The following is a 17,817-nucleotide window of genomic DNA, read 5'->3' on the forward strand; positions in this document are numbered from 1 at the left end:
TGGCCCATAATCCACAAATCGCTGTATAAAAAAAAATTATATCGTATTACAATACAATTCTAGATAGAAATCGTAATAGAAAAAAAAAATCAATATAAAACACATATGAAATTAAGAAAGAATTGTTGAAATACATCAACTAATACATAATAATTATATATTCAATGAGTAGCAACTAACTATTGTACTAAACTTATTATACAACTAGGAATCAAATAAATAATGATAGATTAACAAGTAACAAGCAAAATTTTGAATGAAAACACAAATTTTGAAAGAACATACAAATTGATATCTTAAAGAACATACAAATTAGTTCTTTGAGTTATATGAATTTTAAATACATATTCTAAATCGTTAAATATCAATCAAATTACTCTATATATACTATTTTAATTAGATATAATAAAGGCCACACTATAATTTTGACGTTTCCTATTCAAAGTGATTACACATCAACAATATTTTGACATTCACAATTTTGTTAATGACATTTTACGTCACAAATATATGTGGCGAAGATTAAAAACAAATTGAATCATTATGAGATGTGAGATTTCATATGTAAGTATCTAAGTTGTTGCAAACATTAACTGAAAACATAATAATTTAGGATTTAAACCTCAAATTATGCAATTCATTTATCCCAACATCATAGATAAATTAACAAATAATATTTCAAGTGAATTGATCATATTCATATTAATACTAAATGGAGACAGTGAATCAAAATTACATTGTTTCAAACGCATTAAATCATTCTATTATAAAAGAAAGATCTAAGCGCAGATATACACACAAAATGATCCTAACAAATCGCACATCAACAATCTAAGCTTTCTTTGGAGATTTCTTCGCCATAGATGGAGACGGAAGTTCCTTGGCAGCTTTTTCAGTCTTCTTAGGCAATAGTATTGGGTTGATATTAGGAAGAACACCACCATGAGCAATAGTAACACCAGCAAGCAATTTTCCAAGCTCTTCATCGTTCCTCACAGCCAACAACACATGTCTAGGAATAATTCTATTCTTCTTGTTGTCACGTGCTGCATTTCCAGCCAACTCAAGCACCTAAACATAAAACAAATTTCAATTTCATCAAATTAGGGTTCCATTTCAAAAATCCCTAAATCAGGGCAATTAAATAAAACATGAGATCGGAATCAATAAATGAATTGATGAATAAAATATACCTCAGCAGCGAGATATTCTAGAACAGCAGCTAAGTAAACAGGAGCACCAGTACCAACACGCTGAGCATATCTACCTTTCTTCAAGTAACGGCCGATTCTACCGACGGGAAATTGAAGACCGGCTCTGATAGATCTTGTTACCGACTTCTTCCTTGGTCCTCCTCCCTTCCTTCCTCCGGCTCCTTTCTTTGTTTTTGTGCTAGCTTCCATTTTGTGTTTAGAAGTTTTAACCCTAAAATCTAGCTGTGGAAACTGTGAGATGCAGGAAATGCAAACTTCTGAATGGTGTTATAATGTGTTAAGTGAATGGGAATGAATCGTTGGCGAGGTTATATAGCTTTACGGACACAACTCGATCCCCGTCGATTCTTAGATTGAGCAAACGTAAAGCCGTTAGATTGAGAATTATCAACGGTTGTAGATAATTTGTGTGGCGATCCGCTGGTTTTGAAATGGACCAATGAATGACTTTAATTGACGACACGCGAACTTGTTCTATTTGGGTTCTTTCCGTTTTAAAATGAGGAAAGCTATTATTGTTTTTTTTTTTTTACAGCAATTGGAAAGTTATTATGGCAAAGTAAACATGGTTTTATATACATATATACTCCTGGATTTTGTCAATTTGAAAGGTAACATTGTACCTTATGGAATGTTTTTAAATATGTTTTCGTGATAATTGATTCGATAATATGAAATTTTTGGATTATATTTTTGAAAATGAACTAAATCAAATCACATCTATATATTATTTTTATTTAATTTATTATTAATATGAGAAATTGCATAAATTTTTACATTTTTAATTATTTTAAATTTTTAAATAATTAACATGCATTTGTCTACCTGTTTTCAAAATCTTAATGTCACAATATTATAATTCATTAATTATTATAAAGATAAATCATCATACTCAAAAACATAAATTATGTAGAGTATGATAATTTATAGAAGCAAATTCAAATCCAACAGAAAACAAACATAACATATCACATACCATAATAAGCATGATCATGTCTAAGATATGCAACCTAACCACAACCTTGGAATGGAAATAGGTTAGTTCAAGTTAATTTTTGTAAGGTCTAAGTTTAACCTACATTGAAAATGTTCGATTTAAATTTCATATGTTATTTGTCAAAGGTCCACTGTTAAGATCGGACTTGGTCTTTTTTCAAATCATAACAAGATCTAAAATCATGTTTAAAAGTCTACTTCACTATTATTTTATTAAAATCTACATCATTCATTGATAGGTTTTTGTAACTAGAAGAAAAAGTTAACATGACAATGCACTTAATTAAATTTTATTTTAATATCTAACTTATATTAAATCATATTTCAATTATATTTTATAATAATACATTTTATTTTATAATAATTATATTTTATAATAATACATGACAATACATTTTATTTTAATATCTAACTTTGATATAGATGAGTTTGTTTAAATTAAAGTAAATGCTATAATAATAATAATAATAATAATAATAATAATAATAATAATAAATAATAACAATAATAATAAAAAAAATTATTTAAATATATTTTTTGTCCCTGTAAATATATCATTTTTTAATTCTAGACTTTTTAAGTTCTTCATTTTTTTAATATTGATTTGACGTTAAGGTCCAAAATCTATCGTCTCAAATTCTACTATGACTAAATCCAAACTAAAAAACTTATAGAGACTAAAATAAATTAAAAAATATATAAATTTACAAAGATCAAATACATATTTAAAACAAAAATCATTTATATTTAATTAAATAATTCATTCTGGTAGGCTTAAAAGAATTTACAATGGCATTTAATATAGTTTTTTTTTTAACTAAGTTGGTTTTTTTTAAAACCTTTGTGTGACATATATTAAAAAAAGTATAGAATAGTCTAAATCTATTGTATGTTATGTCAGGTACATCCACCTATCAGCATGACCTATTTTTACCCTTATCATCAACTACTACATACATAAATCCGATTTATTCATAGTTGATACGAGTAGAGAATCACCTATAATACCTCATGAAATAAAGTGTCTAGTGATAATGAAATAGTATTCAATAATTTCCTAAAGATCATTCATGTCAATAGTACCCTAAAAAATGGTGTCTTACATTTAGGTAAGATCATTAATACCAATAGTACTCTAAATATATTTGATTGTCAATGATTCATTCATAATATATTAATCATCACCTTCAACATTGTTGTTTATATTTTGTTTTGACTAATCAACGTCAGTGTTATACGTGGCAAAGTTCATCTATCACCATGACCTATTTTTACCCTTATCATCAACTACTACATATATAAATCCGATTTATTCAGAGTTGATACCAGTAGAGAATCACCTATAATACCCCATGAAATGAAATGTCTAGTGATGATGAAATAGTATTCAATAATTTTCTGAAGATCATTCATGCCAATAGTACCCTAAAAAATAGTGTCTTACATTTAGGTAAGATCATTAATACCAATAGTACTCTAAATACATTCGATTGTCAATGATTCATTCATAATATATTAATCATCACCTTCAACATTGTTGTTTATATTTTGTTTTGACTAATCAACGCCATTGTTATAAGTGGCAAAGTTCATATTTGCGACATTGCACGTTACAACATAAGCAAACAAGCCCAAATATTTAATTTCATTAACTACTAATTTATTATCTATTAATAATTACTTTATTACTAGTTAATCATTATTAAGTCGTTCTTAATGACCTTATCGATTATTTTGATCTGCTAATCGATTATTAGCCTTCTTATTCAACTAATATCCTTACATGATAAATTATTAGTCATTTAATTTAATTAAAATGTTCTAATCGGTTAAGACTTAACTTTGTCAATTTTTCAACCCATGGTTAACAACTAATTGATATTAATCTATCTATCAATTTGATTAAAACTAAAGTTGAAAATTTTATGTATTTTTTCTAATGGATTAATTGTATCACCTAATTGAATATCAGTCTCCTAATTCAATTCACATTATTAATTGGCAAAGGGTTTTCTTCAATTACAGCACTATCTAATATGTCCTAACAGCTTACAAAATAGCAAAGATACTTATTAAAAACACATCATAATCATGTTAAACAATTTATCATCATCAACACAACATAATTAAAATCCATAATATAATTCAACAACGTCATCAACAATCACATAAATCAACAACGTTTCTTTGAGGGGCGGTATCAATTTAACAATTAATCGAAGTCATTTTCCCCGCAGCAACATCAAAACATAAACAATGATCGCGCGGAAACCATACGGATCATGGCATCGTCGTGCGAAAACCGTAGAGATCATGGACATCTTAGTTTAATTCAAATATCGGCCCAAAACAATAGGAAAACGATTCACTTACGATTTGGTTTAAATTTTTCGATAAAATGAATTGATTAGCAACATAATTTTCAATTGATTATCGATTAATTAATACAAAATAGTGGTACTTAAAAAATGTTTAAAACTCCAACGATTATAGACGTTGTCTCTTAGAAATAGATGTTAATGGTTTTCGTTATTTTCAAGACTGAAATAGTGATATGGTTTCGATAAAAATAACAGAAAACAAATGTGTATTTTGTAGTAAATCGACACTACTCGAGTCATCGTCTTATCTATTAAGAAAATAACATGTTTAGATATTACTTAGGAAGAGTATAATCGACTTCTTGTTAAAATTTCGATGATTTTTTAATGGTAGTCAACGATGGAACACATTTTCATATGTAAAAATTTATGAAATTATAATTCAATGGTGATAGTTTAGTCCCACATCAAATAGAAACTCAATATATATTCGATATATTAGAGAGATGACTTATATATTTATTTAGAGCTATCAAAATATGCTACCTGATCCATTTAGCATCGGCTCTAACAGGCTTAGGTTAAAAAACTATTTTTAAAAACAGTTCTAAAAATACTGCATGAGTTCGACCATAAACGAATTTGGGCTTTCGAGTTTGCTCATCACTTAATTATTTTAGAATTTTTTATTTATATTTTATAATATTAAGTGTTGCAATTTTTTTAAATAAACTACTTAAATTTTTATATATTCTAGCATTTTTTAAAACACAAATAACATTCTTTTAAATTTAATATAATTTTTTTTAACATTTTACCTATTTTAGTTTTAGTAATGTTAAAAATATTTTACATACATTTTTTCAAAATAATGTTTATATTTTATTTTTTACATGTCATGTGAGTATGTTGATGTCCTAAGTCTGTTCAGACTAGTCTGCCACAAGTACAAGGTTTTTAGGGTAGGGATAAAAAGTCCTAATAAAATTTGGACTTAAAACCTTAGGGCCCAAAGTCTATCTTTTCTTGGGATTTTGAGTCAGTCCATTAAAGTTGGCATATTTTAGCGGCTCTATATTTATGGTCGTACAAATTTTAGTAAAGGTCTAATATTAAAGTTTTTTAATGATTCTCGACGTTTAATTAGTTCAATGTTACTCATACTATGAGCATCCTCGAACTCCTTTACAAGTGATATCTGAGTTTGGTGAAGGAGCGAGAGCAACATCCTAGTGTAGATCAAGTATAGTGTTGTGAGCGACTCATACCTTAGAAAAATATTGTTGAAATTCAATTGTGAAAGATTATTCTTACATTGACTAAAATTAATATATATAAAAGAGGTAATGCATATAAGCATTCTTTTAATATTATGGGTTAAGAAGTGGTATCATAATCTATTGAGAATTTGACATTTAGTTCATTAATATTCTCATCGTTTTCAAGATTTCCCTATAATATTCACTTTGTTTAAGGAATTATTTTTGAAGGAAAAGGGGGAAGAATATTGATGAATAATATTTTCTTTGTTTAATTGTATTACAAAACTAATGAAATAACTGAGAATTAGTTTAAAAATAAAGTAAAGTTCTTCCCAAATACATTTTTTAGTATTTCACATGGAAGAATTTTACACCAATTAAAAGAAAAATTATTTATGTTAAGTGAGATTACTACTCTTTATTTATACTATTTGTCTTCTTTACACTTTATTGATCTCAAAATCCTTCCCTATGCTATCCTCCAAAGTCCCACAAACACTACTTAAATAAATTAAAGCTATCAAAGTATGTATAAAGCTTAGTTTTGTTTCTTTGGCAAAATTTATTGGACAATCTTTTAAAATACATGAAAATATTAATTTGGTTTTTTAACATTTTTTGTATCAAATTAATTTTTTATTTTGATAGATATAACAATGTTGAACTATTTATAGTCTTAATTACATTTCAATCATTTTCAATTAAATTTTTTAAAATGGTACTATAAATTTTATAATCAAACATATAAAGAACAACAAAATAAATTTATATATGAATTAATGCCATAGATTGAGAGAGCTTTGTCTTTAATTTCAAAAACACTAAATGCTTTAAGAATTACATAAGTATATTAAAGAAAACTAGAGAATTTGTATTTCCATTTTATTAGTTTGAAATTATGATCATTAGTAAATATGTACAAACATAATAGACAAACTTGATATACACAGAAAGAAAAATAAAAAATTAACTTGTTTCAAAAATATATATAAATAACTAATATATTATTATCATATAACTTAAATGATTGCAAAATTATTTTACCCTTTTCTTTTTATATTTCTTGCATATACTCTCTTGTTATTACATGGCCAAGTAAAACTTAGACTAGACGAAATTGAGGACAGAAACACATTAATCAAAAACTTAAAATAACATCGGAGATTCCAATGTCTTTTAATAATTGATTATAATAATTTTTTTAATTTGAATTTGGACCCCTGTATTGTAATGCAACATGAGGAGATTATGTTAACGATGTCACTATTAAAACTTATCAATCCCGCTTTACATGTATATATATTCGATTTCGACACGAAAGAAAAGTGTCTTCAGTTTTCGAACAAAATAAGCCTAAAATATAATTTTAATTATTTAACTTTTATTTAATATTTATTTTGATTACTTATATTTTACGTAATACCTATTTTATTTTTTCATAAAATAATAAACTTGTTAAATTTACAAAAAATAAAAAATTTAATCGATTATTAAATAAAAGATAAAAGATCAAAATTAAATATAAAAAATTAAAATGAATTCAAAACAAAATGTTTAAATTTAATTCTATTTATTTATCTTTTATTTAGTATTCATTTTGGTCATTTATCTTTATTTTGATTTATTTTATTATTTTATCTTTTACAAATAATGTATTTTACTTTGTTACAATCACAATAAAAATTATAACAATATACGGTCATTGATATATCTCATAAAAATTGTCAACATATATCAAGTATACTATTCTTTCTAATAAAAGGTTTATATTTAAAAAAATTCTTATATGATTTCAAATATACGTAAATTTTTTAAAATAAATGAAATTTATTATAATTTATTGTATTTTGACATCAACTTCATCAAAATGGCACACAAAACTTTAAAAAAAACTCCGATATTTAACGATTAAATCGATTACATTTTAAAGTTAACTAATACGTTAAGTTAGGGATTTCTCAATAGGTAATGTTGCTCCAATAGTCAACCAAAGAAACAGTGTGTGGTGGTACCAATAAAAAAATTGTTGTTGCTATTGATAGGCGAAATGGTTTTAGCTCATTATTGATAACAACAATGATATAGACATTTGAAACAATTGCGAAAAAAAAAAATTAAAAGATATTACTTATAAATAATAAAAGACCATAATAAATAAAAAATAATAAAAAACCAAAACAAATATTAAGAATAAATTACATGATTAAAATTATATTTAAAAGCACAAACAAATATTTGTATAACGCTTATTACAACAATTATTATTAATCATCGTATGCAAGAGTTGCATCGAAAACTAATGACTGACTCTCCCACTCAGTTTGAAATCGCGAAAACTATGTTCCCGCCCAGTTTTAAACTGATAGCGCGAGAAACACCATTTTAGACAGCTATTTTTATAGAGCCCTTTAACCGAATTCCACGTAAACGAGAACATTAGATAACCACTAAAAATAAATTAAAACAATTAGACAAATAACAATTTACATTTATTGATTAATAAAAGACCAATATAATGACTTTTTAAATATGGATTTGCAAATACAAGAACAAATGCATCAGAAATTAAAATTACCAAACACAATGAAAAAGTGCCGATACAAATGTTTTCATTGATAGATGTTAAGACTCCTAAAGGAGATACATGATATCCAAAATACAGGCTTCAAAAACATTGAACTTTTCTATTACATAAGACAGAGCTAATCTTAGATATGCACAAAATCACCATAACCGATAATAAACTAAGACAGATAACAGATCTATGCTGCCTTCTTTGGAGATTTAACGGCCTTTGATGGAGATTTAGGCTCCTTTGCAGCTTTTTCAGTCTTCTTAGGCAATAGTATCGGGTTGATGTTGGGAAGAACACCACCATGTGCAATGGTGACACCAGAAAGCAATTTTCCAAGTTCTTCATCATTCCTCACAGCCAACAAAACATGCCTAGGAATAATTCTATTCTTCTTGTTGTCACGTGCTGCATTTCCAGCCAACTCAAGCACCTAAACATAAAACAAAATTCAATTTCATCAAATTAGGGTTCCATTTCAAAAATCCCTAAATCATGGCAATTAAATAAAAGATGAGATCGGAATCAATAAATGAATTGATGAATAAAATATACCTCAGCAGCGAGATATTCGAGAACAGCAGCCAAGTAAACAGGAGCACCAGTACCAACACGCTGAGCATATCTACCTTTCTTCAAGTAACGGCCGATTCTACCGACGGGAAATTGAAGACCGGCTCTGATAGATCTTGTTACCGACTTCTTCCTTGGTCCTCCTCCTTTCCTTCCTCCGGCTCCTTTCTTCGTTTTTGTGCTAGCTTCCATTGTGAAATTGGAACCCTAGATTTTGTGCAAAGTTAGATTATGAGGAATGAAGGATGAGTAGATTGTAATGTGAGGAGGAATATGGTGCGAGTTGTGAGTAATTGGGGAATGTGAGCGCGGTTTTTATTGAGTATCGGTACTGTATGAATGGGGCATTGAGCGAATGTGGAACGTTGGATTGGATGTTATCTACGGCTTGGATTTCTATTTCGGCGATCCGTGCGCTTTTAAATTGGCCAATAAAAATCCATTACATAAAACACTATCTTTTTCAGCGATCCCGCGCTGTTACATACTATTAAATTTTTTTGAAATAGACTATTTAGTATTGATTTATTTATTTGGACTGAATATTTAGTGTTTATTTATTGTTATTATAATTTTATTATATAACATAAATAATTATAGTATAACTGGTTACAATAATCCAAATTCGAATTTGACTGAAAATTCTTTCTCCAGATTTACTTACCTCTCATTTCAACTATGAACTATTAAAGACTTGTTTTGTTTTAAAAATCAAATAGTTAAAAAATAGTGATTTGTAATAACTTAAACTAAATTGATGTGCTATAATTAAGATTTCAAATACAAACAAGAATTATTGTTAACTGATATGTGAACAATTTTTTTAATATAATTATAGATTACATTTTTTTAAAGTGAGTAAGTTCAATAAATCTGGAAATTTTGATATAGAAATAAACATAGTGAACACATTCATGTGTTCTTGCGTAATTCTTTCATTGTTAAGTATCAAATTCATCCAAATGATTTTACTACCTTGAGTTGCTTTATATTCCAACTTATGATGAAACACATCAACAAAAACCATAAGAATCTTTCCAACAATACTTTGACCAGTTGAGCAAATCTCAAATTAGTCAGATATACTAAATTAAGTGAACCCCTTAGTCACAAACTCTAACAAATGCCTTGTCTTAACCAACTCGAAATACCTTAAATTTTTTTGATGATCCAGTCGTATCGAACAACCTATTTATTCTCGGGTAGTTCCATAAACTTCCAAATTTTATCATTTCCAATGCTTCTATGTCTTCATTATTTGCATGTAACCAATTGTGATTTCCCTTCCTTATAGTGTTGTGTCTAGTCAACTGACCGTATGACTAGTCATGGTTGATTTGTTGACATTGTTGCTTCTGTTGGTAGTGTTTTCCTCTTGTATACCACTAATAATAAATTGTCCATCAAATTGAGATTTTTCCTTCACATTTTTTAGTTGCTTTCTTCAAGACCTTTGTACATCATCCTTATATAGGTATCATCAAATGTGACATCATTGATTATGAAGCATGTGGATTATCCAACTTCCACAACTTCTAGTTTTTCACACCCTCTAGATAATCACTTAAATACACCTGGCAACTATAACCTCAAACTTATCTTATTTAACACGAGCAAAAGCCAAAGTCCATAATATCCTCAAATCAGACTAGTTTGTCGAGTTTTCAATTCTCATTTCCATTGATGTCTTGAAGTTTATAGTCAATGAATGACACATTAATCCGCTTGACTAGCTGATTTTATTGAGGTGTCTTTGTCATAGTTTTGTGCCTTTTGAATCCCTATTTGTAGCAAAACTCATTAAACATGTCTAAAACAAACTTCACGTCATTGTTAATCTTTAACCATTCCAATATAACTTATGTTTGAATTTCGACAAGATAGTGTCATTCTTTAAACCATTGAAATATTTCAAATTTAACTTTCAAAATATAAATATATACTCTACTAAAAAAATCATCAATTATGGTGAAAAATAGAAGCCCCGTCTATCAATCATTATCTCTTAAGAACCAAAAATATATGTGTGAACACACTCAAACAACCTGCTAAAAACATGTATATCATTTTAAGACTTAACTCTATGTTGTTTCTTTAGTATGCAAATATCAAAGAATTATAGTTTACCCAATTTATCACCATTAATTTTTTTTTTCCAATTTAACTAAATTGTCATAATCTTATATGTCATAACTTTATTGTATCATGCATTGTTAGACTAATTATCGATACATGAGCAGTAATAGATGAAATATCAAAAATGTACAAACCATATTTCTTTGTTCCATTGTATATTATCAACACAACATTGAAAATCTTAATCATACCATGTTTGATTATAGTATTATAACTAACCAGTAAAATCTGCTTATAGACACAAAAAATTGTATGTTTGGGAACATTCCTCACACCTTACAATGAGAGTTCATGACTATCAAATATTCTTAAGCGTATGAAACTAATATCTTGTACCTTGTATGCTTTGTTGTTGTCAAGAATAACCACTCCACATTCTGTCAATTCCAAAATATCGAAGTAATAATTCCTTGGGCACATATGACAAAAACATCTAAAATCAATAACCCAATAGTTTTTTGCTTTCGAACATGAAATGACCAGCACGTTCACACTCTATGGTTCATTTGGATTGCCTTGTTTTTAAGAAAAATCATTCTTATAATGGTCGGTCTCATGGAAACATATACTATGTTCTTTTGTGTTGTGTTGTGTTGCTATTTATTTGGACTGAGACTTATTTCCTTCTTATCAATTATTCTCAATTCTCCATCTTGAGATGTTCAAAATTTCATAATTGTCTTTGGTTATGACATCTTTTAACTTTTGAAGTTACGCGGTCCTAATCGAGGTTTGGACCTCAACAAAGCTTTGCCCTTATGATTTGAGTACGCATATAATTTAGTATGATAAAAGCGTTGTATTAATCACCAAACTTCACTTCAAGGTTCTCTTAATTGTCAATAATTTTATTAAAATCCTCACATTAATCCACAAACGATTTTGAATTTATCGTCTTAAACTAGTAGAGTTGTTGCTTCAAATATAATATATTAGCTAAAAACTTAGTCCTATAAATAAATTATCATTTAATCAACCTAGTGGTTGTGGTATTTTCTCTTGCAACTTCCCTTAATTCCTTACTCCTAAGACACAAACTAACTCAAATCCCTTTTTTAACCATGACATCCTTCTCTTTTTGCAAAATAGTCAAACACATTTTTTTATCCTCCAATAATACAATGTACATCCTTGTTGTGCAAAAAATGTTTCCATTTTTATCCTTTATATCCAAAATCATCATTTTCATATATTTTCTCTCAAATCTTTGATCACTCACTCTATGAATTTTCTTGGATCTCTATTTTATCTCAACAATGATGTTTCTCCAACCATGACACCTTTGTAACAATGGTGAATCTTTAACATATATATGTATTACAAAATTGACACCATTGGATTGAAACATAAATCATATCTATACAATTTTTTTAAAATTAATATTTTGTTAAATTATTTATAAATAATTTAATTTTAATATATCTCATTAATATAATAAATAATTTCAAATTAATGTTAAATTGTTTGAATATAATATGTGTGACAATAACTTTCAATCAACCAATGAAATTTGTAATAAAAATATACAATTAAAAATTGATCACAAATGTCATAATATGAGAATCAACACCGCAATGTCAACGAACATAACACATATATTATATGTTATATTATGTATTATAATATTTGTATATGATGATAGGCTCAAGGTATTGATAATTCTGAGGGGAAGGGAGGTAGATGGGTTGTGCGAGAGCATACAAAATAAAGAGCACCACATTGACCACATAGCGGGAAAAGAAAGAGAATGCATGGGTGGTCACACGGCTAAAGGGCAAGGGTACACACTACACGATGTAGATTGAAACAAAAGCATGGGCTAAGATGGAAGAGGTTTGATTATGAAGCTCTTTAATTCATGTGTTTAAATCGTCATATACATATATTAATTACTTTTTAATATTTTTGTCTTATATTTATAATTTTTTATTTATAGTACTTAATAAGTATCATTCTCTAGTCACTTATCTCGTCTCATGCTTTTTATTTTATTTTAATAAAGATTGATGATTTACGATTAATTTCTTGTAAGAAATTATTTATTTAAATAATTTTTTTAATTTAAACAAGTGATTTGCATTTATATTTAGTTTTTTTTTTGTGTGGTTTCGTCGCTATTGTGCGGTGTTGTATTTGTTCCTCGTCATAGTGCGATATATTATTTTTTTATCTTATTGTAGTGTTCTTTAGGTCAAATTGTTAGATCAACTATTATCAAATACAAATTCAATCAATGATTTTTGCGTCATCCACATTATAGTTCTATAAACATTGGTATTCCAAACACTTCAGTTTTGTCATCTTTATAGACCATCACATTTGTAGATATATTATTATTTTATACTATTAACCTAAATATTGTGAGTTTGCTCACAGATTAATCATTTTCTATTTTAGCGATTTTGAGTTGTAATATTCTCGATCGATGAAATTTATATTAATCTTAATAGATGAATATCGTGTTCTAGTAAAAAATAATATCATTTTCTATAATACATCGGCTCAAAAATACTTTTTATTAAATAAATCATAATAACAACTCTATATTATTACATGTTAATATCATTTATTTATTTTAATACAGGTTATTAATTGGAATATGAAGAAAAGTGATTTCATAACCACTATTTACCATAAACATTCGTATTTCTTACTCTACAAGCCTACAATAGAGTTGCCTTTAATGAGAATCGTCTCATGTAGGCACACGAGTGGATAAAGTTCAGTTCTAAACTAGAACTGCTTGGAAACTCGATTGAATTGATTTTCAATTTGAAGAAATTAAACCGAACTAATTTTCAATTCAAAAACCCAAATCAAACTAATTCTATAAATCGGTGAATCAGTTTATTGCTTTGAGCCGAACTGGTTTTAACTTAATTTTACTTTTTCGAATTGAACTGAATTCTTATAATATAGATGAAATCGAACTACTTTTATATCAAATTGAATCAAACTATTTTATTAGTTTTTTTTTTTGTTCTTATAGGCCAAATTTTATATAATTTTCCTAATTACTTCTAAAAAAACATATTTGGTTCGAGTTTTTCAAACTATAAACCAATTCGGTTTAGTTTTTTTAAACTAAAACCAATTCGATTCTAGTTTTTTAGAATCAATTATATTAATAAACTATTTTTAAAAAACAGTTTGATTTTCAATTTTTATAAGTCAGTTCAATTAAAAAACTATTTGGTTCGGTTCTACAATTTAGTTATGTTTTTGGTTTTTTTTAAACACCTCTACAGATAGATGTTTTTATCATATATGTCATGGATGAACAATTATTGTCTTTCGATCAATAATTTCGTGGATACTATCATGGACGAACTACACCTCGTTAGTTTTTTTTTTTTTTAACATCTTTTAACATTTTATTTTTTCTCTCATTTGGTTTTAATTTTTTTTGATATTCATGTCTAACTTGAATTTAATTAATAAAATTCAAACTTTATATGTATATAAATCGCTTTCTTGTCATTTAAAATTTATGAGCTGAGATTTAAAGCAAATATTATATTTTATTAATTTGGTTTGTGCTAATCAATCATTGTGCATTGGACAATTTTTTATATACTACTTATTATGTGATAGAGTACATTTGATTTAAGTTCGTTTTTTATGCTGATGATGGGGATTAATTTTGCAGTATTAAGCAAAAACAATATTTTTATTAATTTAAACATTATTATTTTTTATTTTCAATTATGTTTGTTTTATTTTATCTTAATGAAAAAGAAAATACCTAATGAATTTATTTTACTTTATAATAATTTTTCTTCTCTTGTTTTTAGTTGTTAATATTATTTGCGTGTGTCATCATGGATTACTAAGGATAAATCATGTCTAAAAGGAAAACTATGGAATAATATATTTTAGAGGCTAAATTGAAGAATCTTAAAAAACATTTAGAGGTATTTATTTTTTTCCTTGTAAATATTGTGACTTAATTTGTGCAGCATGATAGTCAAAATGGTTCAATAAAAAAATCATTTGAATGACTAGAATATGCCTTAAAATATATCAATGTGATTCTCGCTCCTTCAAGTGGAACACTCCTTACATATTGCCTTACTTGCGAACATTGGTGGTCATGGCACGCAAAGGAACCTGACAACAATGAGAAATTTTTTCGGCTTTGATGCAAAATACTCTTATAGAATTATTTCAAATGCCTCAATACTTCTTATTCACACATGTTGAGCCGAAATTTTGAGAAATTATAAACGGGTCATGTTAAAACAAAATAGATTTTGAGAGTGTTTATACCTGGAGTGGAGTAAAATGTCTCAATTTTTGAAACAAATATTTATCTTCATATATGATTTTTATTCTTCTCCCTTAATTTGATGAACCACATTATTATTTAATTACTTTTGTTTACGATAATAAACAACTAAGCTATTTTTTTAGGGTATTTGGCGAATCTTACAATTGAGATACATTATAATATGTTTTAGCTATGTATTATAGCTTTAATTTGATTACTTCTTAATTCGATTAAATTTTCCTATTGTTACAATTAAATGTTATTGATCACCCTTTACAAGTTTAATCAATTAGTTGATAGCGATCATAGTACAATTAATTGATGGACCTATATGATAAATTATGAAAATAATTACCGCATGGCCAACTTTAGTTTAGTCTTCCAATCATTCAACCTTCTCGGGCTATATGTTTTTGGTGAATATAATGTTTTTACATTACCAAACAATGAGTTAATTTAGAGAAAAAAACATTAAGTCAGCTTGATGGTCAACATATGATAGAAACATGATATACTATAAAACTTGATAAAGTTTAAATATGATAAGGACATGATAATATCATATCATTCATTTGATACACATGCCAATAAACAATATAACACTACTTTATTATATAATATTTTCTACACACACGTAAGTATTTTATACTCTTGCGTGGGGGTTTATTGTGATTTTTTAATTTAACTAAACATTTCTTACTAGTTGTTAGCGTTACTTACTATCAGTGAACCATGACTAAGTACTTTTTTGAAAATGATTAAAGTTATCAATACTCTTTAGTTGTGGCTAAATATTTATTACTAGTTATTGAGGTTACTTATGATCCTTTAATTGTGATTAAGTACTTCTTACTAATGATTAGGGTTACCAATGTTCTTTTAGTTGTGATTAAGTAGTTCTTTTATTTATTAAAAAACAATTATTTTACGGAAAGTACTTATTGCTAGTGACTAGATTACTAATGTTATTCTAGTCATTGTTGACTATTTTTTAATCTTGATTAGAGTTACTTGTGATTTTTTAAATATGACTAAGTACTTCTTATATTACGATTAGTTTTTCAATTTAGCCGTGACTAAGTACTTATTACTAATTATTATGGGCATTAATGTCATTTTAATAGTAACTAAAAACTTCTTATAAATGATTAGGATTTCCAATGTTTTGTTGGCCATGACAAAGTACTTATTAATCTTTATCAAAGCTACTTGTGATCTTTTAACCGTCTCTAAGTACTTTTTATTAATGATGAAGGTAACATGTATTCTTTTAAGCGTGACTAAACATTTCTTTTAACTAATAACTAAGTTGACTCATTCTCCATTTTTTTAGACTACGTACTTCTAACTCTTTATTAGGGTTACTTCTAACTCATACATGTACTTCTAACTCTTTATTAGGGTTACTTGTGATCTTCTAACCATGAAGAAATACTCGTTATTTGTGATCATCGAGTATTTATTTCAGTAATATCATTTTAACCATGAAGAAATACTCTTTATTAGGGTCACTCGTGATCTTCTAACCATGAAGAAATACTTCTAACTCTTATTATCAAGTATTTATGTGAGTAATATCATTTTAATTGTGACTAGTTATTTGTGATTAACATTACCAATGTTCTTTTGTTTGTGACAAAGTACTTATTACTCTTGATCAGAGTTACTTATGATCTTTTAACTTTCACCAAGTATTTTTTCCACGTGGTAAGAGTGACATGTGTATTTTAATAGTGACTAGACACTTCTTAGTAAAGATTGGAGTTACATGTGCATTGTTGTTGTGACTAAATAGTTCTCGCTCTTTGATGACTATTAATCTTATGCATATTTTTTAATTGTTTTTAGTCTTATATAACTTTAATCATTAGTTAATGTAAGAAGTTATTTGATATACTTTGTTGATTTTAGTTCGTTGGTTTAATAAAATGTTTATGTTCTTACCTCATTGATTAAGTAAGAATTTTTCGTAGTTTTACTTTACTTACTTTTTTTAGTGCAATGTTGAATTTTGGTGAGAAATCAACATTACCTATGTGAAGTATTTCAGCCATATCTGGAGTTGTATATGTCTAATTGAAGTCAAACCAAGTGCAAATGAAGTTAAGATCAATAGGTACAACTTTCATGACGACACGGGTGTCAAATTTGGATTAAAAAAAGAAGAAAAAATGCATAAAATGTCAAACATAATAAGTTGTGCGTCTGAAGTGCAACAGCTGCGCCTGAGGCGCAATTCTGCACTGGTGAATTTGTCAATATGCGCTTGAAGCATAAATCTTGCGCCTGAGACGCGGGGAACGCGTCAGAATACATTAAAATGCGTTTTTTTTCCCTTCATTTTCTAGTGATCTTTTAGACTATTGGGAAGTGCGAAGATTTGTGTCCTAGCAGAAAAACTCAAATACGACAATTTCTAACACCATTTGAGCATTTTTATTCTTTTCTAATCTACATTTTTTCTATGTATGTT

The 17,817-nt window shown here is 27.3% G+C and overlaps 2 protein-coding genes across 2 annotated transcripts; both read right to left on the reverse strand.

Annotated features, from left to right (window-relative positions):
- Positions 1-676: 676 nt before the first annotated feature.
- On the reverse strand, positions 677-1,502 carry LOC101514719 (probable histone H2A.1). The gene is made up of 2 exons (XM_004486972.4): positions 1,194-1,502; positions 677-1,071 (listed from the first exon to the last, which is right to left on the reverse strand). Exons 1-2 carry the CDS (start codon positions 1,401-1,403, stop codon positions 832-834), a joined length of 450 nt encoding a protein of 149 aa, XP_004487029.1. The 5' UTR covers positions 1,404-1,502; the 3' UTR covers positions 677-831.
- Positions 1,503-8,385: 6,883 nt separating this feature from the next.
- LOC101514392 (probable histone H2A.1) lies at positions 8,386-9,241 on the reverse strand. Its single transcript, XM_004486971.4, has 2 exons — positions 8,921-9,241; positions 8,386-8,798 (listed from the first exon to the last, which is right to left on the reverse strand). Exons 1-2 carry the CDS (start codon positions 9,128-9,130, stop codon positions 8,556-8,558), a joined length of 453 nt encoding a protein of 150 aa, XP_004487028.1. The 5' UTR covers positions 9,131-9,241; the 3' UTR covers positions 8,386-8,555.
- Between the last annotated feature and the right edge of the window lie 8,576 nt (positions 9,242-17,817).

This window comes from Cicer arietinum, chromosome 1, assembly GCF_000331145.2.
Source record: "Cicer arietinum cultivar CDC Frontier isolate Library 1 chromosome 1, Cicar.CDCFrontier_v2.0, whole genome shotgun sequence".
Taxonomy (NCBI): domain Eukaryota; kingdom Viridiplantae; phylum Streptophyta; class Magnoliopsida; order Fabales; family Fabaceae; genus Cicer; species Cicer arietinum.